Source organism: Hemitrygon akajei, chromosome 5 (genome assembly GCF_048418815.1).
Source record: "Hemitrygon akajei chromosome 5, sHemAka1.3, whole genome shotgun sequence".
Taxonomy (NCBI): Eukaryota; Metazoa; Chordata; class Chondrichthyes; order Myliobatiformes; family Dasyatidae; genus Hemitrygon; species Hemitrygon akajei.
In genome coordinates, this window is record NC_133128.1 from 31,803,593 (window position 1) to 31,829,338 (window position 25,746).

General features: G+C 42.1%; 1 protein-coding gene across 1 annotated transcript in view; it reads right to left on the bottom strand.

The window, feature by feature from the left end:
• The window catches only part of nit2 (nitrilase family, member 2), a 32,428-nt gene that overhangs the window by 6,349 nt on the left and 333 nt on the right, over window positions 1-25,746 (bottom strand). The window contains exons 2-8 of the mRNA XM_073045137.1: window positions 15,745-15,863; window positions 15,077-15,197; window positions 13,826-13,914; window positions 8,402-8,495; window positions 7,206-7,280; window positions 6,436-6,514; window positions 2,372-2,470 (exon numbers count right to left, since the gene is read on the bottom strand). Coding sequence (XP_072901238.1) covers window positions 2,372-2,470; window positions 6,436-6,514; window positions 7,206-7,280; window positions 8,402-8,495; window positions 13,826-13,914; window positions 15,077-15,197; window positions 15,745-15,863 — 676 coding nt within the window. The remainder of the gene's footprint in view (window positions 1-2,371; window positions 2,471-6,435; window positions 6,515-7,205; window positions 7,281-8,401; window positions 8,496-13,825; window positions 13,915-15,076; window positions 15,198-15,744; window positions 15,864-25,746) is intronic.

Below are 25,746 nucleotides of genomic sequence, written 5' to 3' on the forward strand. Positions count from 1 at the left end.
GGCAAAAGTGCCAAGGGACAGGGCAAGGTGTGTGAGAAGGACTGAGCAGGCCATGGAATCATGAAGAGAATGGTCCTCGTGTAAAGGGGAAAGGGAACTTATGATGAAGAACACATCAGAATCAGAGTCAGTTTTAATATCACTGGCATATGTGGTGAAATTTGTTATTATGCAGCAGCAGTGCATTATAATACATAATAATAAAAACTGTAAATTAAAAAAGACAGTGAAACAGCTGAGTAACTATTTGGAAATACGGATGTGGCTCACGGAATACTTACTTCTCTGCTCCCTTTAACATACTGGGACTTCTATCCCTTGTCAACTTCCTCTGCAATTGAAATTTAACTTGATTTCTCAATCTTTTCCAGTTCTGACAAAGCATCTTCAACCTGAAGCACTGACTCTTGTTTCCCTTCTCACAAGTGCTACCCAATCTGCTGAGTGTTTCGTTTTATTTTAGAAATTACGACGGATTACGAATGTTGATATTCGGGGGAATCTGGGTACACAGGTCACTAATCTAACATGCAGGTGCAGCAACCTGTTCGGAGGGTAAATGGTAGGTTAACTATTTCTGTGGGAAGATTTAAGTCCAAAGATAAAGAGGTTTCTGTCCAGGGCCCTGATGAGAACTTACCAAGTGTATTGTGTACAGTCTTAATCTTTTTAAATAGAAGAGAAAACACTTGCCATACAAGGAAGGCATCGAAGGTTCATCATTCTGGTTACAAGATGGCAAGCATGCTTTTTAACAAGAGATTGTGTGGTTTAGAAGAATGGGAAATAAGCTTCTAGAAGCTAACTAAGTTGTTACAGAGCTCAACAAAGTGGATGCAGGGAGGACACTTCTCCTCACCACAGAGTCTCAAATCCAATGTCAAAATAAAGATTATTTAGACCTGGGATGAGGAAACTTCTTTTTCTAGAGGGCAGCAAACCTTTGGAGTTCTCTATCCTACAGCCCAGCCACTGAATTTGGAGAGTGATGTGCAAGTAATTCACTGGAATAATGCAGGTTCTTGGATATTTAGGGAACCAAGGAGCATAGGGATCGTGCAATAAAAAGGTATCGAGGTTGATCATCCATGATCTTGGTGAATGGCAGAACAGGACTGAAGTGCCGTCGGCTGCCCCCAATTATTATGTCCAATAAGTTAAATGCTGAAACAAATATCAATTAGCAATCTAAAAACTATACACCCAAAATGACAGAATACATGAGTAAAAGAGTTCTGTTCATATATAAACAGAGACTCTCAACAGCTGGAGTTCTCTAGTGTTTGAAATCTGTGGTGCAACTAAAGGCTTCTCACCATCAGAACACTTATTTAAGAAGTAACTTGAAAGATAAACATGCTAAACTGTACATTAAAAAGTTCTGAACATTACTTTAAATCTCAACAACAGAAGAAAAGCTTTGGTTCCCACTTTATAGGACGGATGTGGAAGCTTTAGAGAAGATGCACAGGATGCTGCCCTGATTAGAGAATGTATCTTATGAGGAAAGGCTGAGTGAGCTAGGGCTTTTCACTTCGAGTGAAGGAAGATGACAGGTGACTTGATTGAGGTGTATAAGATGTTAAAAAGGCACGAACAGAGTAGACAGCCAGCATCTTTTTCCCAGGGCAGAAGTAGGTAATATGAAAGGGTGTCATTTTAAGGTGACTGGAGGAAAGTATAGGGCAAATGTCAGAGGTAGGCATCCCTTTTTCTTTTACACAGAGTGGTGGGTGTGCGGCACGCATTGTCAGCAATGTTCCCTCTAAGGTGTATGTGTGCACACACCTTTTGCCACTAGTGAACAAAGGAATTTAAACTGCGCACAAAAGGTTGTCACACTCAACCTCATTAGCACGTTAAATATATTTCACTATCGTACACAATCACATTTCCTTTTCTGGTGTTAACAACGTGGAGTTTGCAATGATTTGTCTGCAGATTTCAGAACTGGCTTTTTTTTAATACTGTTTTTATTGCAGAAATTATTCAGTGTGCTCATGTTGTCACTGGGCAAAAAATTGCACAGTACATGATTTTCGCACACAGTGGTCATTACAAATTAGAGGGAAAATTGGCTACCAGGGGTAGTGTTAGAGGCAAATACATTAGGGACATTTAAGAGACTCTTAGACAGGCACATGGATGATAAAATCGGCTCTGCAGGACGGAAGCTTTAAATTGATCTTGGAGTAGGTTAAAAGGCTGGCACAACATTATGGGCCAAAGTGATTACGTCACTGGAGAAAGCAAGTGGGTAAAAAAAAATAGAATAGAACAGAATACTGCAAGACAAACAACTTTGTGGGTGGATGACTAGTTGATGGTCCAAATGGGTTTCTTCATGACAATTACCCTGTTAAGTACGTACCATGGGTTTACTACAGTGCTGTGACCCCAGGCCACATAAGAACTTTTCTCACTTCGGGCAGGTGATACTGATGCTACGTACACCTGGTTGTCAACAGCCCTGCAAACAGAAGAAAGAGAAATTTTACTTTGTAGGCTTTTCTTATATACTGTATTTCAATGTTTTTATTGCCATGATACATCCATTAGTTCAGTCATGAGTCTACCTGTATTGTTAAACTAAGCATCATGTAATTCCTGCTGGTGGAGGAAGCAGGCCCAAATTCGTCTAATGGAATAGGTGCCTGGCCTGCTTAAAACGACCGTGCTTACGTGAGGGAGCACACACAAAATACTGGAGGAACTCGTCAGGTCAGACAGCATCAGGTCTCAGTTCTGATGAAGGGCCTTGGCCTGAAATGTCGTCTTTTAATTCCTTTCCGTCGATGCTGTCTGACCCGCTGAGTCACTTCAGTATTTTGTGGGTGTTACTCTAGATCTCCAGCATCTGCAGAACATCATTTTTTTTAAAAAGTATGTGTGAGGTAGCATTTTGCACAAGCAAGGTTTTAAGTACATCATAGTGAGGGAAATTAGAAAACAGGAGGAAGGTACAACTGCCATGTTGCTGTGGTGAGAACAGACAGGGGCTCACCCATTCTCAAACATTCCAGTGTTAAGGCAGGATGATGTATTCCAACAGAAAGAATTCAAGAGTTGAAAGATGACTTTCCCAAACACACATATTTGATGTATAGAGGGAGAAATTAAAATGCCTTGCTGGAAAATAATCGAGGATTTGAGTGAGCAAGGCACTGAATCTCCCCCATTCCTCCACTAGCGACCCACTCAAGCTGTGGTGAGCTCCAGAGTGGAATTTCATGCCCAACACAAACTGAAGGTGAAGAGATAGAAGATTATCACCATGTCCATCTCCTGTGAGGGGCAACAAAGGCAGTAACGTCGAGGGAACTCCGATGCCTACAAATCTCACATTTGAATGCTGGGTAATACAGATGGTCAGATAAATATTTGGGTACTAACAAATCAGAGGAAAAGGGTTAGCACAGGAAAATGGTCTGAGATAAAAATTCAACCACGATTTTATTGAATCACACAGCAAACACGGAAGGCCCAAATGGCCTGCTCCCAAATCCATTTCTTTGGACTTATGCCAATATCTAAAATAATATTCCACTTGTCACATTTTGTAAGAGCAAGTAAATGATCTAAAGAAAGCTGTTCAAGAAATCAAAGACCAAGGTCATGGGGCAATGGGATGGAGAAGAAATACTGGCCTGCCTCAACCTCCCAAATCCCAAGGTCAATTCTTTAAAGTGCTTCTTTCTTACATTTCAGAGAGATGTAGAATCATACAGCATAAAAACAGGCCATTTGATGAAGCATGACCATGGCACATTTATCCACATTTGGTCCATATCTTCCTAGGCCTTGCCTTTTCAACTGTCAGGCAAAATACCTCAAACACAGCAACAGTATGTGATTCCACCACATTCTCCGGCAGTTTGTTTTAGATATAAATCACTCTACACAAAAAAATAAACTCAGATCCTTTTTAAAATTCCTCCCTCTCACCTTAAACCTATGTCCTTTTATTATTAATATCCCAACCTTGGGAAAACTCTCCCAATGTCAAAAGCATAATTTTTCTGTTATTGGACTGTAAATGCAATTAACAGAACAAGTTTAACAGTGTTAGGAAGGAAGTGGATGTGGGCAGGTTCACTTGTTTTGTTGATTATTAACTTTTTTTTTGGTTGCTCTTCCTGATCTTGTTTATCTCACTCCACTCCTTTCTTGACTTCAGTTCTCGGAAGTTGTTCTCGAATTTCCAGTTCTGACAAAGTCTATGTCTAAAGAATAAACTGCTCTTTCTCTTTACAAATACAGACTGTTCCTGGATTATGAAAGGGTTTTGTTCCTGAGAACTGTTCGTAACTGCTGAAAATGAACCACTACAGTGAGTGGAAGTCGAAACGGCTTTGACGGGAGAGCCAGCTGGCCTCACTAATTCAGGTGAGCCTGCTCAGCACGGCCCTATCCTGACTGCTGCAGTATGAGGGTGGGCTGGGGACAGAAGTCTCATGGAAATATGCCCATTCCTACCCAGCAGAAGATGTCCGCAACCCTGATGGTAAATCTATCCAAACACCCAGCCAAATACCTCACTCAAACCCGTGCAACCCTGCAGGAGCAGGCAAATCCATTTCCTGCAGACCTCCAAACCATCAGCATTGCAGCCTCACCGACTAATTCCAGCCCAAAATATCACCGCTGCCTTGCAGAATACTTCAATTCAAAAGTAAACCGTACTCATATTAAAAGATATAAACAGAAGAATAAACAGAGCAAAATAATGGTCAATACATTCAGTAGTGTTAGCTTTTTATTGAAAATGGTAACCAGAGCACCTGTGTCACCCTCTCAGTGCCTGAGGGGCTTCCGCACCCGGCTCAGCCTCTACATGTACCGAAGCAGAAGTAGCCCTTGGCGTGGGCCACACCAGACTTCAGTGCATCCTTCACCGTGTACTCGTGCAGCCTACTCTGCACCAGTCCGCAGCCCTCTTTCACAGACAGCTTGTTGATCTTCCATCAGAACACGTCTCAGGGATACCGCAGACTTGATGCTCTTCCAGCAGCACTTGAAGTCTGTTTCTGTGCGTGCCCGTGGGAACAGCCCACAGATCACAGAGTCCTCTGTTACAGAGCTGCTTGGGATGAACTGAGTCCCTGCGTCCTTCTCCATACCCACAATGCAAATCCGCAGTTCCACTTCTTCCACACCCCGCCCCTCCCGTCCACAAGCGTCCCAAAGGCAGTGTGTCCGTAAAGGCAGATCTGACCAGGTGAAGTCTTAATGCGTGTTGGTGAGTTCTAGCAAACAGGTATTCTGCCAGCAGGTGACTGGACAGTTGCTCTGGGAATGGTTGTGTTCGTTATTGAGGGAGAGTGCAGAGCACACCAGGATGCCAACATGCAGGATATTCAATTGAACTTTGTTGACAACCCTGCTTGTACAGTATGTGAATTCCCCCCATGTGGGGGTGGCTAACTGAGTGGGCTACGCCTAACACTATTAACTACCACTACAGAAACCATCTCAGAGTATCAATGGAGACCCTGTCTTGTGGTGTCTGCAGGACATTTCATGCTGGCAACTGCCTGATGGACTTGTAGCCAAAGATATTTGATTGGAAGAACTCCTCCACAAAGGGGAGGAGGCGTAGCAACATCCAGAAGGATGGGAGTGTGCGGTGATGGGGCCAGGTCTCTCTCCACAAACCGCAGCATATAGCGACAACTGGTACCCGTTCACACAGAGCCAGAAGCAGCCACACATGAAGGTGGTCAACAGGAAGAGGGCATCGCTGGGTATATGGCCTTGCGTGCATACAGCTGTACAGTCAGGTGCCAAATACACTGGCTAGCTACAAAACACTGGATTCGCCTCACACTTAACCCTGAACTTCTGTCAAAGGGAAACTTAACTTGCTTTAAAATTTGTTTACAAATTCACTGAGATTTTTCGTGACGTTGCAAAACTCGTATGTCAAAGCTTTCATCAGCCAGAACTGTATGTATTTAACTTTTCTGTTTCAGTTTCAATTTCCCAGTGTTCACAGTTGTTTAAAATGATCTCTACTGAAGATAATCAAGCTGCATTGTGACAAGAGAAGATTAAGTAAATCTGCCTTGCTCGATTAAGAAAAATATCTCTAGAGTTTGTGGGAATGACTGCTATTAGTATCACATTAGTGTGGAAGTAGCAGATAGTAAGATTAATGTTGAATATTTGCATAATTATATCTATCAACTATCTATATTGTCCCAAGCAAAACAATGCAGAAAATCTGAAAAAAAACCTAATAATGCTGAAGGTAATCAGCAGGTCAGGCACAATCAGTGGAGAGAAAAACAGTTAATATTTTAGATAGGCGATCTTAAATTTCATTTACCTAAACACTATTTCTCACTCCCCAGATGCAGGTTAACCTGCTGAATATGCCAGCGTTTTCTGCATTGTTTTAAATCGGCAGTCCACACACAATTTCCCATTGCTAACCTTGCCCTTTGTAGGAGCTCCCAATGCGCTGGGCCTGTTGTCATGTTGAATGCCCCTGGATAGACTAGAAGCTGGCAGCCTGCAGAGCACAAACAAAACAAAAATATTCTCCAATTTACTGTTAAAACACATCCAAACATTATTAGCAACAATTTGCCGGAGCAGCTCAATGGGTCGAGCAACATCTGTGAGGGGGGGGGGGGGAAGGAAATGTCAATGTTTTAGTCTGAGACCCTGCAACAGGATGGGACCTGCTCTGTTATAACTGCTCTGCCTTAGTATCTGGCTGCAGGAGGTGGAAAGATGACCGGAGCATAACCAGGAGTTGGGGCAGGTGCGAGGGGCAGAGATCTGCATCACAAGCTCAGAGTTTACAGGACCACGGTTTTGTTTTCAAAAAGATTAATGTCAAGTATGAACCTCAAGCCTGTGACTAGTAATGTAACCAAACTGCATTTATGCTGTCAATTTGCGTCTTTAGGTGTTCCCAAAGAGCTGCAGGGCCAAACATACCTTTCAAGTGTAGTCATTGGTGTAAATTAAAAAACTCATCCCTAGTTAGGCTCCACTCCGAATGAAAAGAACAGAAAAGACTAGATAATCTGTTTTGAGTTGAGATTAAATCTTGATCAACAAATCAGGAATATTCCAACTTCTATATTCCCAAGAGCAGAAGGACCTTCCATTTAAAACCTGTAACACCAGCACTCCACTGATAATAATCAGAACAGAAAATAATTCTGTTTGTCACAATATCAGTATTTACTTACCTTTTTTGGTGTAAAGCTGAGCCAGTTCTGCAAACCTCATGTCATAGCAGATTCCAATCCCCACTTTGCAGTAAGCTGTACGGAAAAGAGATTGTAACACACAAGGCATGTCAAGTTTATTGTAATTTAACAATAAACTCCAGACCAGGATCTAAAGTACAGTAATACACATAACATACAATAACTTAGGAAAGCAAGAATAAAATCTACAAATGAATTATGCATAAATAAAGTACAGATATGTATAGAGAGGTCCACATCTATACTCGATGTGTATGAAAATACATATCATGGTCAGCATGAATGTAAGTTCTTAGATACACCGTCCTTGAACCAGGCTTCTGCACTGTAACTTCCTGAACTCCCATGGCAAATATGCAATGCAGCCAGCCTGCTTCACCCAAAGTAAAAGCGTGGAAGGAGGCATAAAGCGACTGTGGATAAGTAACGTGAGACTATTGTTGCAGAAAAATGGAACATGATATAGGAGCATTAAATGCTCATTTTACTTGAGCCACGATTTTTTTTTTCTTGTGATACTTGAGTGGCCATGGAAACCCGTTCTAGGGAGTGTGGTGGAGGGAACATACAGTAAAAAAATATCTCCACGGGTTATATTTTAAATTATGGAAAATACGAACAAGAATTTAAGTTTTACGCTGAAAATTGGAGAGTTCAAAGAAACCACAAAACATTCCATCGTGATGCTTGGAGATAGCTAGTAATACATGTGTAAGTAAATATGTACCTACGTTTGCTTTTAAAACAATTACTTAAATCCCTTAGTTTGATTGCTTGACTGTCAGGATGTAGTAGTAGTGAGCCCTTGAGAGGTAGGTTCAATCTGGTTGCATTCCCTCTACAGCACATCCATTCAAGTCCAGGAATCTGCCACCCACCTTTGAGGTCTTGTGTGTTGGTGACTTGGAACACATTGATCTAACTTGATATTTTATTCAAAACGTTATCTTTTAAATATTCACAATGGATTAATGTTTGACATCTGCCATTGTCATCTACAACAGAGACTTTTTTGTCTACCCAACAATCCTACTCAAAATCCAATGTAAAAACAATTGATATTAACCTGCATCATATATTAATTGAAGACAACATTTCTATTTTAAATACAGAATAAACATATAATAATGTTCAGTAAATGGACTGCAGATCAGAACGTGTTTCTTTTTACTTACGTGTATCAAAGGTGCATAACGAGTCACCGGGGGAAAGCGTCTCGGATTCTTGGAAGTGGATTTTCCCAGGAACGTGAATATCAAACAAGTGAATCTAGTTCAAATAAACAGCAGAGACAGTCAGTGATCTTTAACATGACTGTTGAACTTAGTTAACCTTTTGAATGGTTAATGACTTTTTTAAGGTTACTGTGATTGCTTGCTTAAGCTCATGAACACTGACACTGCTGTGATTCAACTTGTAGAAACAACATCTACTACAGGTGTAGTACTCCATCTGTTCAAACGATTGCTGACCGTTACAAATTAATTATCTTCCCAACTTCTCCCCTCATCTTGATTCCCGATTGGTCAGGGCATGAAGGGATAAGGGTTTAAGGGAAAAGGCGGGAGATTGAGGCCGAGAGGGAAATTGGATGAAATGGTGGAGCGGATCCAATGGGCCAAATGGCCTGATTCTGCTCCTATATTTTATAGTCTTACCCTCTTCTGCCGAGGAACAACTAATTTAGTTTTTGCCATTGCAGCTGCCAACTGTTTTAGTCCTTGACAATGCCACATTACAAACTTTCCATTACACTGTCTCTCCCCCAATGATACATTGAAAATCCCCTGGGGTAGATACATGTACTTCAAGAGCCTTTGATCTAAACCACCCTGAAACAAGGTAAAAGTCTCTTTTATTTTGAAGAATATATATCGCACTAGGACCGGCACCATCAATCAAAATATTCTAAATGATTATAATGTTTCTGGAGAAATAATCAAACAATTTAAAATGAAAATCAAGCACACTCAACAAAACCTAAACTTGATATACCATTTTTGACTGCTGGAAGTCACTTACTGCTAAAAACATATTTTTTAAATCTATGTCATAAAATATAGTTTCAATGAAAATAGATACCAAATAGATTTGACACTTAAGATACATTTCCAAAATAGTGTCTGACAGTGCATGACACAACACAGGAGTTTTTTTTTCGCTTCTAGAGTTCAAATACTCAAAATCTCTGACAATAAGTGACCATCACTGATCTCAAGATTTTGTTGCTGATTTATAAATTAAAGTTCAAAAGAAAACATGATATGAGTAGGATGAACAAGACACCAAAAGCTTCAGATAAATTCTGAAAAAAAAAGTTGAGTATCAAGTATTATCTGAAAAAATGCTAAATCTTGACAAAACCAAACCCAAAGGAATTTAAATTCCTTTGTCAACAGTTTTAGGGCCCATATATCAGAAAGGATGTATTGTTATTGGAGAGAGTCCAGAGGAGGTTCACGAGGATGATTCCAGGAATGAAGGAGTTAACATATGAAGAGCATTTGGCAGCTTTGGGCCTGTACTCACTGGAATACGTGAGGATCTCATTCAAACCTATCAGATGTTGAAAGGACTAGATAAGGTGGATGTGAAGAGGATGTTTCCTCTGGTGGGGGTATCCAGAACCGGGGGGCACAGGCTCAACATTGAACGGCGACCTTTTAGAACAGAAGTAAAGAGGAATTTTTTTATCCAGAGTGGTGAATCTGTGGAATGTTCTGCCACAAACTGTGGTGGAGGCCAAATTCGTGAGTACATTCAAAGTGGAAGTTGAGATTCCTGATTGGTTGGGCATCAAGGGAAATGGGTGAGGCAGGTGTACGGACTGAATGGGATCTGGGATCAGCCATGATGAAATGACAGAGCAGACTCGATGGGCTGAATGGCCTAATTCTGCTCCTGTCTCATGGTCATAGTTAAGTTTAATAATAAACCAGAATTATTTACACAGCTTGTGGCCACAACTTTGCAGCAATTGTATTAAACTGTGAATTGAAGAGGAAGTTAAGAAGACATTTCTTTATGCAGTGATTGCTGACAACTTGCCTCCTCAGGAAGTGAATAGTATCGATGGATTTATGGGGCAATGGGGGAGGTGATTCACGTATTATATGGGAGAGGGAAACAGAGGTTAACACATGAAGTTATTGTCAGCATGGTCCGGTTTAGCCAAACAGTTTGTTCTGCTGCTAAATATCCAAAAATGTATGGTTATTGAGGTTCAAATACTTAGATACAGTATTGCTGCATCACAGATCCCAGTAATTCCAGGTGTGGCGCAGTTACAAGCACCACACTAAAGGAAGAAATTATAACAGTTGCTGTACCATTCTTCCCCTTTATCATTGCGAAACCAGTATCACTGACACATGAACAAATATTTACACCCTGCCCTCACGAACTCTATCTGGGTACTACACTGAAAAAGAAAACTTTGGCACCCAGATGAATGAACTTTAAAGATAACAAATGCATAACCACCTTGGACTGTTTTTGGGTTTGAACAGATAATTATGTTTGCTGAAACTCTTTTCCTAATTGACATGGTAAATTACTACATAGTCTTGCCACTGCTTTGATCGGTAGGGACATTTTCAACAAAAACAGAACGCATTCTGTCCACATTGCAGATTCAAGAGACAAGACAAACAAAACACATGGAATTATAGCAGGCTGTTCATGAGTGAAGTACAGTACTCCCAACTTATGGACATCCCTACGTATGAACTTGTTTCCAGACAAGTCTGACAAACATACATAAGTTTGTCCCTACAAGCAGCAGAACTAGCCCCTCTAATCCCATGTTACTAGGGGATGTGAGAAGAGATTGCTGGAGTGTTGACGTCCTCTCTGCTGCACGGGTTGGACAGCAAACCTTGCTGCTTCGTTTAACAAGGGTAAAAAGGATAGTCCTGGGATTTATAGACCAGTCAGTGTTACATCAGTTGTGGGCAAACCAGTGGCGAGGATTCTTAGGAACAGGATTTACAAACATTTGGAGAGGCATAGTCTTAATAGCAATAGTCAGCACAGCTTTGAAGAGCAGGTCGCGCCTCATAACCCTGACTGAGATTTCAAACATGTGACAAAACAGGTTAATGATGTATACATAATCCATTCACATCACGGATGACCACACTTGGTCCCTCAATATCACCTCCCTGAACAAAAAGGCACAGCAGTGCTTCCACTTTCCAAGAAGATTGAGGCAAGCAAAGCTCTTCCACGTCCTCCCTACCCTCCATCATAACTGCATTTTACAGGATCACCACTGAGAGTGTCCTGACAAGTTGCATCTTTATCTGGTATGGGAGCAGTCAAACATCAAACCAGATGTCCCTACAAAGGACTGTAAGTACAGCTGAAAGGGTCACAGGGGTCTCCCTACTATCCATCGGGGACATTTATCAGAAACTCACATGCAAACTCTTTACAGACAACGGTGGCATTGAACACGGGTCCCTAGCATTGTAAAGCGTTACGCACCCACACTGTGCTGCCTAGAGAAGAGGCATATTCTGCATTGAAATCGCTGACTAGTGGTGTTCCACTGTGCTCTGTTTATTAAGGACCCCATCACCCAGGTCATGCCCGGTTCTCATTGCTACCGTCAGGAAGGAGGTACAGAAGCCTGAAGGCACACACTCAGTGATTCAGGAACAGCTTCTTCCTCTCTGCATTCCAATTTTTGAATGGACATTGAACTCATGAACACTACCTCACTACATTTTTATTTCTAATTTTGCACTAATTATTTAACAAGTTATGTATACTTACTGTCATTGTTTTTTTCTATTATTATGTATTACATTGTACTGCCGCTGCAAAGACAACAGATTTCACGACACGTGCCAGTGAGATTAAATCTGAATCTGGAACATCTACCTTTACAATGATTTCAGGAAAATCTCCTTAGGGCATAAAGAAAATCTACCAGAGACATGTAATTGACACCGATAATAGAGCATCAAGCCAAGTTACTAACATGAAACTGAATGAGGCCCTCCACTCACAATTTTTGCTTTGGTGGGTGAAGGAGCAAAACTAAGGCCATGACATGGGGTGAAAGATGGGTGGAGACTGTTTGACATCACTTGAATTCAGAATTTTGTGTAGAGAAGGCTGTGGGTCGATGTCCGATTCCATTTCGCTGATTAAAGCTTCCATGAGTTACTGATTAGAGCAATGAGGGAGATTAAAACATCAAGGCAAATGTGAATGAAACATCAAGGTAAGCGCCGGCTGCCTGCCTTTTGACTGCTGGTGGGATCGCTCTGCTACAGAGAGGAGAGACTGCCTTTTGATCGCTGGTGGGATCGCTCTGCTACGGAGAGGAGAGACTGCCTTTTGATCGCTGGTGGGATCGCTCTGCTACGGAGAGGAGAGACTGCCTTTTGATCGCTGGTAGGAGCTCTGCTACAGAGAGGAGAGACTGCCTTTTGATTGTTGGGGGATCGCTCTGCTGTTGGAGAGGGGAGATTGCCTTTTGCTCACTGGTGTGATCGCTCTGCTACGGAGAGGGGAGACTGCCTTTTGATCGTTAGAGGATCACTCTACTATTGAAGAGGGGAAACTGCCTTTTGCTCACTGGTGTGATCGCTCTGCTACGGAGAGGGGAGACTGCCTTTTGATTGTTGGGGGATCACTCTGCTGTTGGAGAGGGGAGACTGCCTTTTGCTCACTGGTGTGATCGCTCTGCTATGGAGAGGGGAGACTGCCTTTTGATCGTTAGAGGATCACTCTACTATTGAAGAGGGGAAACTGCCTTTTGCTCACTGGTGGGATCGCTCTGCTACGGAGAGGGGAGACTGCCTTTTGATCGCTGGTGTGATCGCTCTGCTACGGAGAGGGGAGACTGCCTTTTGATCGTTGGGGGATCACTCTGCTGTTGGAGAGGGGAGACTGCCTTTTGCTCACTGGTGTGATCGCTCTACTACGGAGAGGAGAGACTGCCTTTTGATCGTTAGAGGATCACTCTACTATTGAAGAGGGGAAACTGCCTTTTGCTCACTGGTGGGATCGCTCTGCTACGGAGAGGGGAGACTGCCTTTTGATCGCTGGTGTGATCGCTCTGCTACGGAGAGGGGAGACTGCCTTTTGATCGTTGGGGGATCACTCTGCTGTTGGAGAGGGGAGACTGCCTTTTGATTGTTGGGGGATCACTCTGCTGTTGGGGAGGGGAGACTGCCTTTTGATCAGTGCCAGAGAGGGAAAGGCCTTCTGTGGTGCCCAGAGAATATTACCCAGGTTTTCTGTGTTTTGAATATGGACTTGAACCAGAGACTTCTTTTTTCAGACTTACTGTTTTTTGCATTCTGTGTTTTTTTGTGTGTGTGAGGGAAGGAGAGTGTGGGGGGTTCCCTTTTTGTTTGTTTATTGTGTGGGGAGGAGGGGTTTGGTGATTGATGATTGTGCCACCGTTCTTTCTTGGTTTTGTGGCTATCTGGAGAAGAGGAATTTTAAAGTTGTATACTTTGATAATACATGAACCTTTGGAAAGAAAGGTTCTCATCAGCTTAAAAGGAAAATCAGTCAAAAGGAAAATCTTCTGATCTAATGCGTTACACATTCATTGTAAACTACTTTAAAAATTAGACCTTGCGGTATTTCATCAGCATGGATCCATTGGGTGCAAACACAGTGCTGGTGTTGTAGAGTTTGCCATTCTCTTCCTCTGGGATAGACCCTGCAGGAACAACAAAAGGAATTAGTTCCGTGGTGCCAATCTAAACACAATGCATTGATTCACTTCTAGACAATTCCACAAATCTAAGTTAAAACTGAAACTGAACTGAAAAGAACAAACTGTCCTATGTTTTCCTCCAATACTAAATAACAATCATTTTGTCCAGTTAAAAATATGAATATGAAAGCACCAGTTTTTAAGAAGTCATTTACAGGACAGCCCAAAGCGCACTGACTGTTGTTGTATACCACAATATCTCTTTCAGATGAGGCATAGATCGATTTTTATGTTTTCATCTTAAGCCATCAGACTTGAATTATCTTCTCACATTTAGTTGGAGCTTCCACAATGAGAAAGGTCAAATGCATTATCTCCTCAAATCCTCTCGAGCCTTGCACTCAGTTGCGAATTGAACATCTTGGCAAATTGTGGTACAGATGAAAACCTTATATGTGACAATATTTTTAATAATACATGATATTGTTAGGCATGTATCTCATGCACATGTAGAGCAAGATCAGTTATATAATTCATGTAATCACTTGTCGTCTAAGTATCGTGGGAATGTGACATCTTATTATAAACATCAGAAATTAAGCTTCAGGCTCTTGAACACTCGTTCTATTTCTGGTGTTCCCACAACCGATGGTCTCACTTTAAGAACTCTTACATCTTGTCATTTTATGCTCTTGTTATTTATTGCTGTTTATTCATTATCTGCCTTTGTAACAGTTTGTTGTCCATTGATCCCGTTTACAGTTCCAGTTCCATAGATTTGCTGAGTATGCTTGCAGTAAAAAAAAATCTCAGGGTTGTATGTGCTCTGATAATAAATTTTGCTTTGAACTTTGAAATAATACCTGTAATAAAGACATATGGGATAACTTCTGCCTCGCTTTGTGCCATACTCATCTCCCAAGATACACCCGCCTCCTCCATCACTCCCTCAAAGGGACAGAGAGAGTGCCTTACACCAAGTGCAATTCTAATTTCCATGAAGCATTAAGGTAATCTTCAGTGCTTTATCATGCAAAAGGCATCGTGCTTCACATCTCTATTAGTCCGAGTTTGAAGCCGTTTCACAAGATGGAATAAAGCAATTATAGCAGTTTGGTTCTTTGTCAGTTTGAATTAAACTTTCAGGCAGAGATCCCATACGTACCACCAATAAGATAGACATTACACTCCTTTGCTACTTCAGATAATATTTGGGTCGACTCTCCAGGTATCCTTTCTGCATTCTCAGGGAAGTTTTTTGTTCCATAGGGAGAATTGAAACATTCCTGTAATTTAAGAGATAAAGAATCTCTAAATTCAGGGGTTCAGAGTAAAAATCGAAGACAAGCAATCATTATCTGAATTTTGTTCAAAGCCACTGCAATGTACTTGCGGAAGAGGATGATATAACGAGGGTAAATCTGAGGATGCCATTATGCTCAAAAGAAAACCTCAGTCTATGAACAGTTTCAGCTCATGGATTGAATTATTTTCGGTGGCATTTCCATAACATTAAACATTAGCCCTCATTTTATTAAACTTTCCATTCGTATACAAGATGAAGTGGGAAAATGGCATCTGGCCCACTAAAGGCTTACAAGAGCCAGGACCTTAACTCATCAATGTAGCTATAAACCTTACCTGTTGTGTAGGTTAGTGAAAACATTCTCTACAATAAGCAAATATTCTCACTTCAGACCAATGCGAGTTATGTTGTCACTGATGGTAAGGATTAAATTATGCAATGGTGTGTGGCACTCTGTGCTGCACTTTTCTATGACCCGACTCTCTAATGGGTGGAATGGGAACAGTGATTTTACTTCCATTACTTACAGGGAGTGCAACAACCTTTGCTCCCTTCACGGCTGCTTCTTTCACAAACTGCCCGACTCTACTGAGGTTATTGGCTTTCAGGGGTGAAACCATGAGCTGGACCAGGGCCAGTCGGAATTCTAGGAACAAAAAACCAGACATCAAACATCTGTTAATAAATGATGTGCCCTTAACGAATCTGCGCCACTAGAATTGCCAACTTTCTCTGAATCGTTGCCACACGAGAATGTTAGGAAAGGGGGCAGGAATGGGCCACCTGTGCTTTGGGCATCCTCCACTATTCACGGGTCATCATCTTCCTCCGCCATCTTCCAGTTTTATCCCCATCTCCCTTCATTTCCTTTCTGTGGAGAAATCTAGCAAACCTCATTTTGAGCCTCTGTAGTCCTCTGGAATACAGAATTCCAAACACTTACCAGAGTGAGTGTGGAAATTTCTCCTCATCTCAATTCTCCATGTGTACTGCTTTCTCTGAGGTTCATGTAAACGAGGAATGTTGCTGCACCCTGGCGTATAGGGTAATAAACTAATCCAATCTAAACAAATTATCCTTTATTCTGAAACCGTGTCTTCTTGCCTAGAACTTGCTCACAAAGGCCCTATGCGATTGCAATAAAACTTCCTTACCCCAGTATTCAAATCCTCTCATTGTAAGGTTGACTTCTTGTCTGCCCTCCTACTTGCTTGCTAGCCTGTGACTTCGTACAAACAGACCTGGCTTCCTTTGAAGATCAATGCTGCCTAATCTCTTACCAGTTAACAACATCCTGCTTTTCTGCTGCGTGTATCGAACTGGATTATCTCACATCTTTTCCCACATGATATTCCACCTGCACTTTCTGACCTATTCACTCAGCCTATCCATTTGTTTTTGTACACGTTCTCTATGCTCTAAAGTTTTGATGAGCAAAACTGAAAATATGACATTTGGTCCTCTCAGCCAAATAGTTGATGAAGACTGAGAATGGGGAGGGGGGCACGGTAGTGTGGCAATTAGTTACAGAATCAGTTTTAATATCATCGGCATATGTCATCAAAATTTGTTAACCTTACAGCAGCGGTACAATGAAATACTAAATAGTATAGAGAAAAAACTGAGTTACATTAAATATGTACGTCTATTAAATAAATAAAAGTAGTGCAAAATAACTTAAATAAAAAAGTAGTGAGGTAGTGTTCATGGGTTCAATGTCCATTTAGAAATTAGATGGCAGAAGGGCAGATGCTGTTCCTGAATCGCTACAGCGCCAGTAACCTGGGTTCAGTTCCACCGCGTTCTCCTTGTGAGTAAGCTGGGTTCCACCATGCGCTCCGTTCCCACATTCCACAGGCGCACGGGTTAGTAGGTCGATTTTGTCACGTCGGTGTGATCTGGCAGCACGGGCTCACTGCATAACGAGTGCTGTATCTCTCAATAAAAAATGTAGTTGGGATCAAGCACTTCACTCCGCCAGTTACATCATGCCCATCTGACAACTAACTGCTTGTTCCCACTCTTTCTGTCCAACAACTTATTCCCAATCCGTGTCAGTAATTCCCCTGATTTTAATGTGCTCTAATCTTGTGGACCAACCAAATTCCTTTTGTCAGATCTTAACAAAAACCTTCCAAAAATTCAAATTAACTACATCCACCTACTGTTTCACCAATGAAAGCTGCACTTTTTCAATCTGAGAAATTACCCTCGATTTTGATAGTGTTTCATAAAGATACCAATGTTATATTGTGCATAATATCCAGCTTAGGTTGGTTTGCTCAACCCCAGGCCAGGAACTGAAATAAACAAAGGCTTACTACAATTGGAGCTTGGTTGTTGCTGGTCAGGGAACTGGGGAGATTAGGCTGTGATTTTCAGTTACAGCACTAATTCAGAAAAGACCAACTTTTAACAACTTGTGGCATCGCATCACTGCATATCAGAGGCATTTCTTTTTGTACAATTACCAGCAAATGTATCATGATGTTGTTCACACTGTGAATGGATGAGCTGCAATGTTAAATCATATCAGCAACAAGCTCTTAAGTCAGCTGTTAAAGGCTGGGTTTGTAATTATTTAAACCCATAAAATTTAATAAGGTCATTCAAAAATTAATTGCCATTCAGACTGATGTCATAACATCCAACAAATCCTACTTGCCTATCAGTCACTAATATCAATCATTGCAGTGGCTCATACAAATATTTAGGTGCTGCCCCAAAATAATAGCTGGAACTAAAAAAAACCTGAACGTATGCTGTTCCAGTGCTGATCAGCGATCAGGGTTCAATTCCCACCGCAGCCTGTAAGGAGTTTGTAAGTTCTCCCTGTGATTGTGTGGGTTTCTGCTGCTCTACCCTCTGGCTTCACATCTATTATATTTTGCTTGATTATGGTTCTGTGAAGTGTCTAGAAACGATTGAATATTGCAACCCGAACCAAGCACAAAGCAATGAGGAGACTCCCCCAATACAGGAAACATCATTTCCGCTCTACTTAGGCCTTTCAAAATTCGATAGGTTTCAATGAGAAATCCCCTCATTCTTCTCAACACCATTGACTGCAGACTCAGAGCCATCAAACGCTCCTTGTACATTAACCCTTTCATTCCCAGAATCATTTACATGAACCTTCTCTGCTACCTCTCCAATGCCATCACATATTTTCTTAGATACAGTATCTTACACAAGTCTTATGCACTCTAGTGACATATGAGACTTTTGCACCATGTTGTATTTGTCAACGTGGAGAGGAGAGCAAATCTGGCGGGAGCGAAGGATGTTGGGAATGGTGAGGGAGGGACAGGTGGCAGAGAAAGGGGGGGGGGGGTGGTGAGGGGAAGAAACACCCCAGCCCTGAGACATTTCATTCCAAACAATTGGTTTATTGATCATTACAGAATGTCTCTCTGGTGCTTCCCAGTCCCTCCCCTCTCCCGTCCCCTTCTCCCAATCATGATTCCCCTCTCCCTGCCCCCTTCCCACTCTCAGTCCACAATAGAGAATATCGGAATCAGGTTTATCATCACTCACATGTCATGAAATGTGTTTTTTCCTTGCGGCAATACATAAAATGACTACAGTACTGTGTAAAAATCTTAGGCTCCCAAGCTATATACAGTATATAGAACTAGAGAAGGGGCAGTGTTTGATCTTCTGTGAGGGAATGAAATAGGTCTGGTGACAGAGGTATGTGTTGGGGAGCACTTCGGGTCCAGTGATCACAATGCCATTAGTTTCAATATAATTATGGAGAAGGATAGGACTGGACCCAGGGTTGAGATTTTTGATTGGAGAAAGGCTAACTTTGAGGCGACACGAAAGGATTTAGAAGGAGTGAATTGGGACAATTTGTTTTATGGGAAGGATGTAATAGAGAAATGGCGGTTATTTAAAGGTGAAATTTTGAGAGTACAAAATCTTTATGTTCCTGTTAGGTTGAAAGGAAAGGTTAAAAGTTTGAGAGAGCCATGGTTTTCAAGGGATATTGGAAACTTGGTTAGGAAAAAGAGAGATATCTTCAATAAATATAGGCAGCATGGAGTAAATGAGGTGCTCGAAGAATATAAAGAATGTAAGAAGAATCTTAAGAAAGAAATTAGAAAAGCTAAAAGAAGATACGAGGTTGCTTTGGCAAGTAAGGTGAAAATAAATCCGAAGGGTTTCTACAGTTATATTAATAGCAAAAGGATAGTGAGGGATAAAATTGGTCCCTTAGAGAATCAGAGTGGACAGCTATGTGTGGAGCCGAAAGAGATGGGGGAGATTTTGAATAATTTCTTTTCTTCGGTATTCACTAAAGAGAAGGATATTGAATTGTGTAAGGTAAGGGAAACAAATAGGGAAGTTACGGAAACAATGACAATTAAAGAGGAGGAAGTACTGGTGCTTTTAAGGACCATAAAAGTGGATAAATCTCCGGGTCCTGACAGGATATTCCCTAAGACCTTGAAGGAGGTTAGTGTAGAAATAGCAGGGGCTCTGACAGAAATATTTCAAATGTCATTAGAAACGGGGATGGTGCTGAAGGATTGGCGTATTGCTCATGCGGTTCCACTGTTTAAAAAGGGTTCTGAGAGTAAACCTAGCAATTATAGGCCTGTCAGTTTGACGTCAGTAGTGGGTAGCTTAATGGAAAGTATTCTCAGAGATGGTATGTATAATTAACTGGATAGACAGGGTCTGATTAGGAACAGTCAACATGGATTTGTGCATGGAAGGTCATGTTTGACAAATCTTATTGAATTTTTTGAAGAGGTTACAAGGAAAGTTGACGAGGGTAAAGCAGTGGATGTTGTCTATATGGACTTCAGTAAGGCCTTTGACAAGATTCCGCACGGAAGGTTAGTTAGGAAGGTTCAATCGTTAGGTATTAATATTGAAGTAGTAAAATGGATTCAACAGTGGCTAGATGGGAGATGCCAGAGAGTAGTGGTGGATAACTGTTTGCCAGGTTGGAGGCCGGTGACTAGCGGTGTGCCTCAGGGATCTGTTTTGGGTCCAGTGTTGTTTGTCATATACATTAATGATCTGGATGATGGGGTGGTAAATTGGATTAGTAAGTATGCAGATGATACTAAGGTAGGTAGTGTTGTGGATAATGAAGTAGGTTTTCAAAGCTTGCAGAGAGATTTAGGCCAGTTAGAAGAGTGGGCTGAACGATGGCAGATGGAGTTTAATGCTGATAAGTGTGAGGTGCTACATTTTGGTAGGAATCGTCCAAATAGGACATACATGGTAAATGATAGGGCATTGAAGAATGCGGTATAACAGAGTGATCTAGGAATAATGGTGCTTAGTTCCCTGAAGGTGGAATCTCATGTGGAAAGGGCGGTGAAGAAAGCTTTTGGTATGTTGGCCTTTATAAATCAGAGCATTGAGTATAGGATTTGGGATGTAATGTTAAAATTGTACAAGGCATTGGTAAGGCCGAATTTGGAGTATTGTGTACAGTTCTGGTCACCGAATTATAGGAAAGATGTCAACAAAATAGAGAGAGTACAAAGAAGATTAACTAGAATGTTACCTGGATTTCAGCACCTAAGTTACAGGGAAAGGTTGAACAAGTTAGGTCTTTATTCTTTGGAGCGTAGAAGGTTGAGGGGGGACTTGATAGAGGTATTTAAAATTATGAGGGGGATAGATAGAGTTGACGTGGATAGGCTTTTTCCATTGAGAGTAGGGGAGATTCAAACAAGAGGACATGAGTTGAGGCTTAGGGGGCAAAAGTTTAAGGGTAACATGAGGGGGAATTTCTTTACTCAGAGAGTGGTAGCTGTGTGGAATGAGCTTCCAGTAGAAGTGGTAGAGGCAGGTTCGGTATTGTCATTTAAAGCAAAATTGGATAGGTATATGGACAGGAAAGGAATGGAGGGTTATGGGCTGAGTGCAGGTAGGTGGGACTAGGTGAGAGTAAGCGTTTGGCACGGACTAGAAGGGCCGAGATGGCCAATTTCCGTGCTGTAATTGTTATATGGTTATATGCTGAAGACTTTTGCACAGTCCTGCATTAACAAAAAACTACACTGATAAAGCCTGCCTAACACAGAGAACAATCTCCCAAGATATTTCATAGAGACAATTAATTCTCGGTGAAAGAACAGATAGTAGAAGCTTGATTAAAGGGAAAACTTGAAGGAAGTTCTAAGAGGGGGAGAAAGAAATAGAGGGATTCAAGGAAGGCAGCAAGGAAAAGCCTGGTATCTATAGGCCCATTAGCCTAGCAGCAGAGTAAGGAAGATATTGGAAAAAGTTTTGAGGGTGAGGATTAACGATCAATTGAAAAGACAAGGGGTTAATCAGAAACAGCCAACACGCCTTTGTCAAGGGCACATCCTGCATGACAAATTTGACTGGATTCTTTGAAGAGGTAACAAAGCATATCGAGGAGAACAGGGCAGTAGGTGTCATTTACATGAACTACAGTACAGCCTTTGACAAGTAGCACATGGAAGCCTGGTTCAAAAAGGTTAGGGCCCAAGGAATCCAGGGCAAGTTGGCAAACTGGATCCAAAACTGGCTCGGTAGAATGAGACACAGGTTGACGGTGGAGAATTGTTTCTTGCATTTAGATTCCAGAGGCTAGTAGTCTCCCACAAGGATGGGTGCTGGGACCTTGCTATTTGCAACATATGTTACAAATAGCACACAGGGCTAATCAATTCAATATACATATACTGTAATTGATTTTTTTTCTCTTCTCTTTATTATATACTGCATTGAACTGCTGCTGCTAAGTTAACAAATTTCACGGCACATGCCGGTGATAATAAACCTGATTCTGATTCTGATGTGAATGACTTGGATGAAGATATGAACATGGAATACAGAAATCTGCAGCACATTACAGGCCCTTCAGCCCACAACGTTATGCTGACCATGTAGCCTACTCTGGAGACTGCTTAGAATTTCCCTACCGCATAGCCCTCTAGTTTTCCAAGCTCCACGTCCCTAAGAGTCTCTTAAAAGACCCTATCGTATCTGCCTCCACCACCTTCACCGGCAGTGCATTTCGCGCACCCACCACTCTGTGTAAAAAACTTAATCTCTGACATCTCCTCTGTGCCTACTTCCAAGCACCATAAAACTATGCCCCCTCGTGTTTGCCATTTCAGCCCTGGGAAAAAGCCTCTGACTATCCACATGATCAAAGCCTCTCATCATCTTGTACACCTCTATCAGGTCATCTCTCATCCTCCATCGCTCCAAAGTGAAAAGGCAATATGGAAGGAAACTTTTTTTAAAAATCGATTTATTTCCTGAGATACAGTGCAGAATAGGCCCTTCCTGCCTTTACAGCTCAGCAATCCCGCAATTTAATCCAGACTCTGTGACCGCCTCGCCCCCATGACAATTTACAATGCCTCATTCATCAATCATTCGGCACCCCTTTGGACTGTGGGAGGAAACCAGAGCACCCGGAGGAAACCCACACGGTGACGGGGAGAATGTACAAACTCCTTACAGACAGTAGCGAGAATTGAACCTGGGTCGCCGGTACTGTGAAGTGTTGTGCTGAGGTTAGGAAGGCATATTGACCTTCATTAGATGGGGCACGGAATACAGGGTTAGGGTTAGGGTCATTATGCTCTAACCGTATAAAACGTATCAACTTGCACCTCAGCTGGAGTAATGCATACAGTTCTGGTCACCAAGCTCCAGGAAGGATTTGACGCCACTGGAGATTTACCAGTACATTGCCTGGGATGGAGCAGTTCAGTTCTGAGGAGATTGAGGAAATTGAGGAAACTAGATCTGCTCTTGCTGGAACAGGGGAGGTTAACAGGAGAAAAGACTGGAGTATATTCAAAAATACCAGAGATATAAATAGGGTGGACTGTGCCCATTTCATTAATAAATAAAACTAGTGGACGTAGGTTTAGGGTGAAGGGGAGGAAAATCAGAGGGGATATTAGGGAGATCTTCTTCACCCCAAGAGTAGTGTGTACCTGAACACCTCGGCTGAGAGAGTGGCTGAAGATGGGTTGTCCTGATGAACACTGAAATCCTCAGCCATCGAGGGCTATAGACCAAGTGCTAGGTAATGGGGTGAATACGGAAGCGTGCCCAGTGGTCAGTGTGAATGAGCTGGGCTGAAAGACCCGTTTCCGTGCCATTTGATGAGATTGAAACTCGGGAAGGAATGCCAGAATTAGGGACTGTATGTGTGCAGACATAATGGGTGTAAGAGAGTTGGTGTTCACTGAAGGGCAGTAATACAGGGCCATACAGCGATGACGGTTCTAATGGCAGGTTTCAGATGACTGGTATCACGACTGCCGCTGCACCCAGGTGTTATAGAGAATGGGACAGGTGGATGTGAAGAAAAGATTAGCTTTATTTATCACATCTGCATTGAAATGTTGAACCATACAGTGAATGCGTTGTTTGCGTCAAATCAAATCTGCCAGGATTGTGCTGGGGCACTGAGTGCTGCCACACTTTTGATGCCAACGTAGCATGCCCATGACTTACTAACCCTAACCACACAGTCCATCTCCAGAACGTGGGAGGAAACTGGAGCACTCAGAGGAAACCCACACAGTCATGGGGAGAACATACAAGCTCTTTCAAACTTGTTTGAACCCTGACCTGTGATAGCTGGTGCTCTAAAGCAATTGCTAAACACTATGCTATCATCTATTCTGGAGGTACTGTAAAAGTTTTTGAATTACAAGGCCTTCAGCTTTGGGGAGCTTTGCTTAGATCAAATAAGCTTTGGTTTGGTTGCTAACTCAGAATCATAAGATCGTACAGAACCAAGATATCTCTCTAAGGCGCACCTCGCCCATGCCAACTATAATTGCTTTTCATGTTGATCCCATTTGACTGTATTAGACTCATATTCTTCCTCATCTTTCCTATTCTAGTACCAGTTCAAATGCCTCTACCACCTCCACTAGTGGCTCACTCGAGATGAACAACCACCATCAGTGTGAAGAACTTTCCCCTAAAATCTTTGTTAATTTTACCCTGCTCACATTATATCTGTGACCTCTTGTTCTAGTCTACTCTATTCAGTCCCACTGATGCCCCTCATAACTTTTCACCTCAGCCCCCTACGTTCCAATGAGAATAATAAAATCTGTCCAACTCCTTTTAGCTAGAACTTCAATTCCAGGTAACATGCTGGCGAAATCTCTTCTGCACTCTCCCTATTACTTCCACACCCTTCCTGTTGTGTAGCAGGAATATACACAATACTCCAAGTGTGATCTCACTCATATCCCTTGGCTCCCCACATAGATGACCCCTCTGACCTCTACTAACCTCTTGCTTCTAATGTACTCAGAATAGGTCATTATTCATAGTCACCTTCAACACATAATGGTGTAGAATGAGAGGGGTGGGCCTGGTGCTTGGGGTGAAGACAATGGCTCAATCTCCCCATGACCATGAACTAGGAGCGAGTTTAAATGCTGATGTCACGGCGCTACAGAAACAGCAAAAAGTCATTGAAAGGTACGCAGTACCACCTGGCCCCATGCCACAGCAACACACACACACACAAAGTAACTCAGCACGTCAGCATGAAACCATGGAGAGAAATAGCCCGTTGGTGTTTTGAGCTGAGTCCCTTCACCAGGACCGGAAAGGAACGGTGAAGAAGCCAGAATAGGAACGTGGAAGGGAGGGGAAGGAGTACAAGCTGGCAGGCGATAGGTGAGGGGGATGAAGTAAGAAGATGGGAGGTGATAGGTAGAAGGGGGGGGGGAAGGGCTGAAGAAGAAGCAATCTGATTGGAGAGGGGTGCAGACCATGGGAGAAGGAGCACCAGAGAGAGGAGTTGGGCAGGTGGGAGGGGAGACAGAATGGGGAATGGAAAAAGAGAGAAGGGGGAGAGGGCGCCAAGTAGCTTTGAAAAGTTAGTCAGCCCAAAATAGATTCTGGAAGTAGCCGTGACTCAAGTAGTGTATGGAGAGACCTTGGCAGATATCAAGCATATTGCACTTGATATTGCATAAGATGTCACTGCACTTCTGCAATTTTTATCTGGTATTCTTGGACAGAAGAGGAGGGGGTGGCTTCATGGACTGCAAGCCTAGCGAAACTGGCAGTTTCGTTTAAGCAAGGACACACAAAAGACATTACTTTATTTCGCAACTTCTCCTCTCTACCGCTATCTCACCCATTCTCTATAATCCATGGGTACCCCAGAACCACTTTATTTCTCCTCTCCAACCCTATTTCATCCATTTTCTAATACTACGCCAGTAATAATTTATCTTTCTTCTCTACCCGTCTCATTCATTCTCTATAATCCATGGATACCCCGTAATATTTCTCCTCTCCACCCCTTACCTCACTCATTCTCTAAAAACTATAGGGTGCACCAGCAACTGTGATACCAGCCACCTAAAATCTCCCTGTAACTATCACCAGAAAGACATAAAAGACGGATTGACACCACCAAGACAACCTCAACAAGCCGAAGTACAGCAAGAATGTGCACTCGAATTACGACGACTAATTCCGCCCATAAAAAAAAACTTTAAACTATAATTAACCAATTTAAGATACTGTTC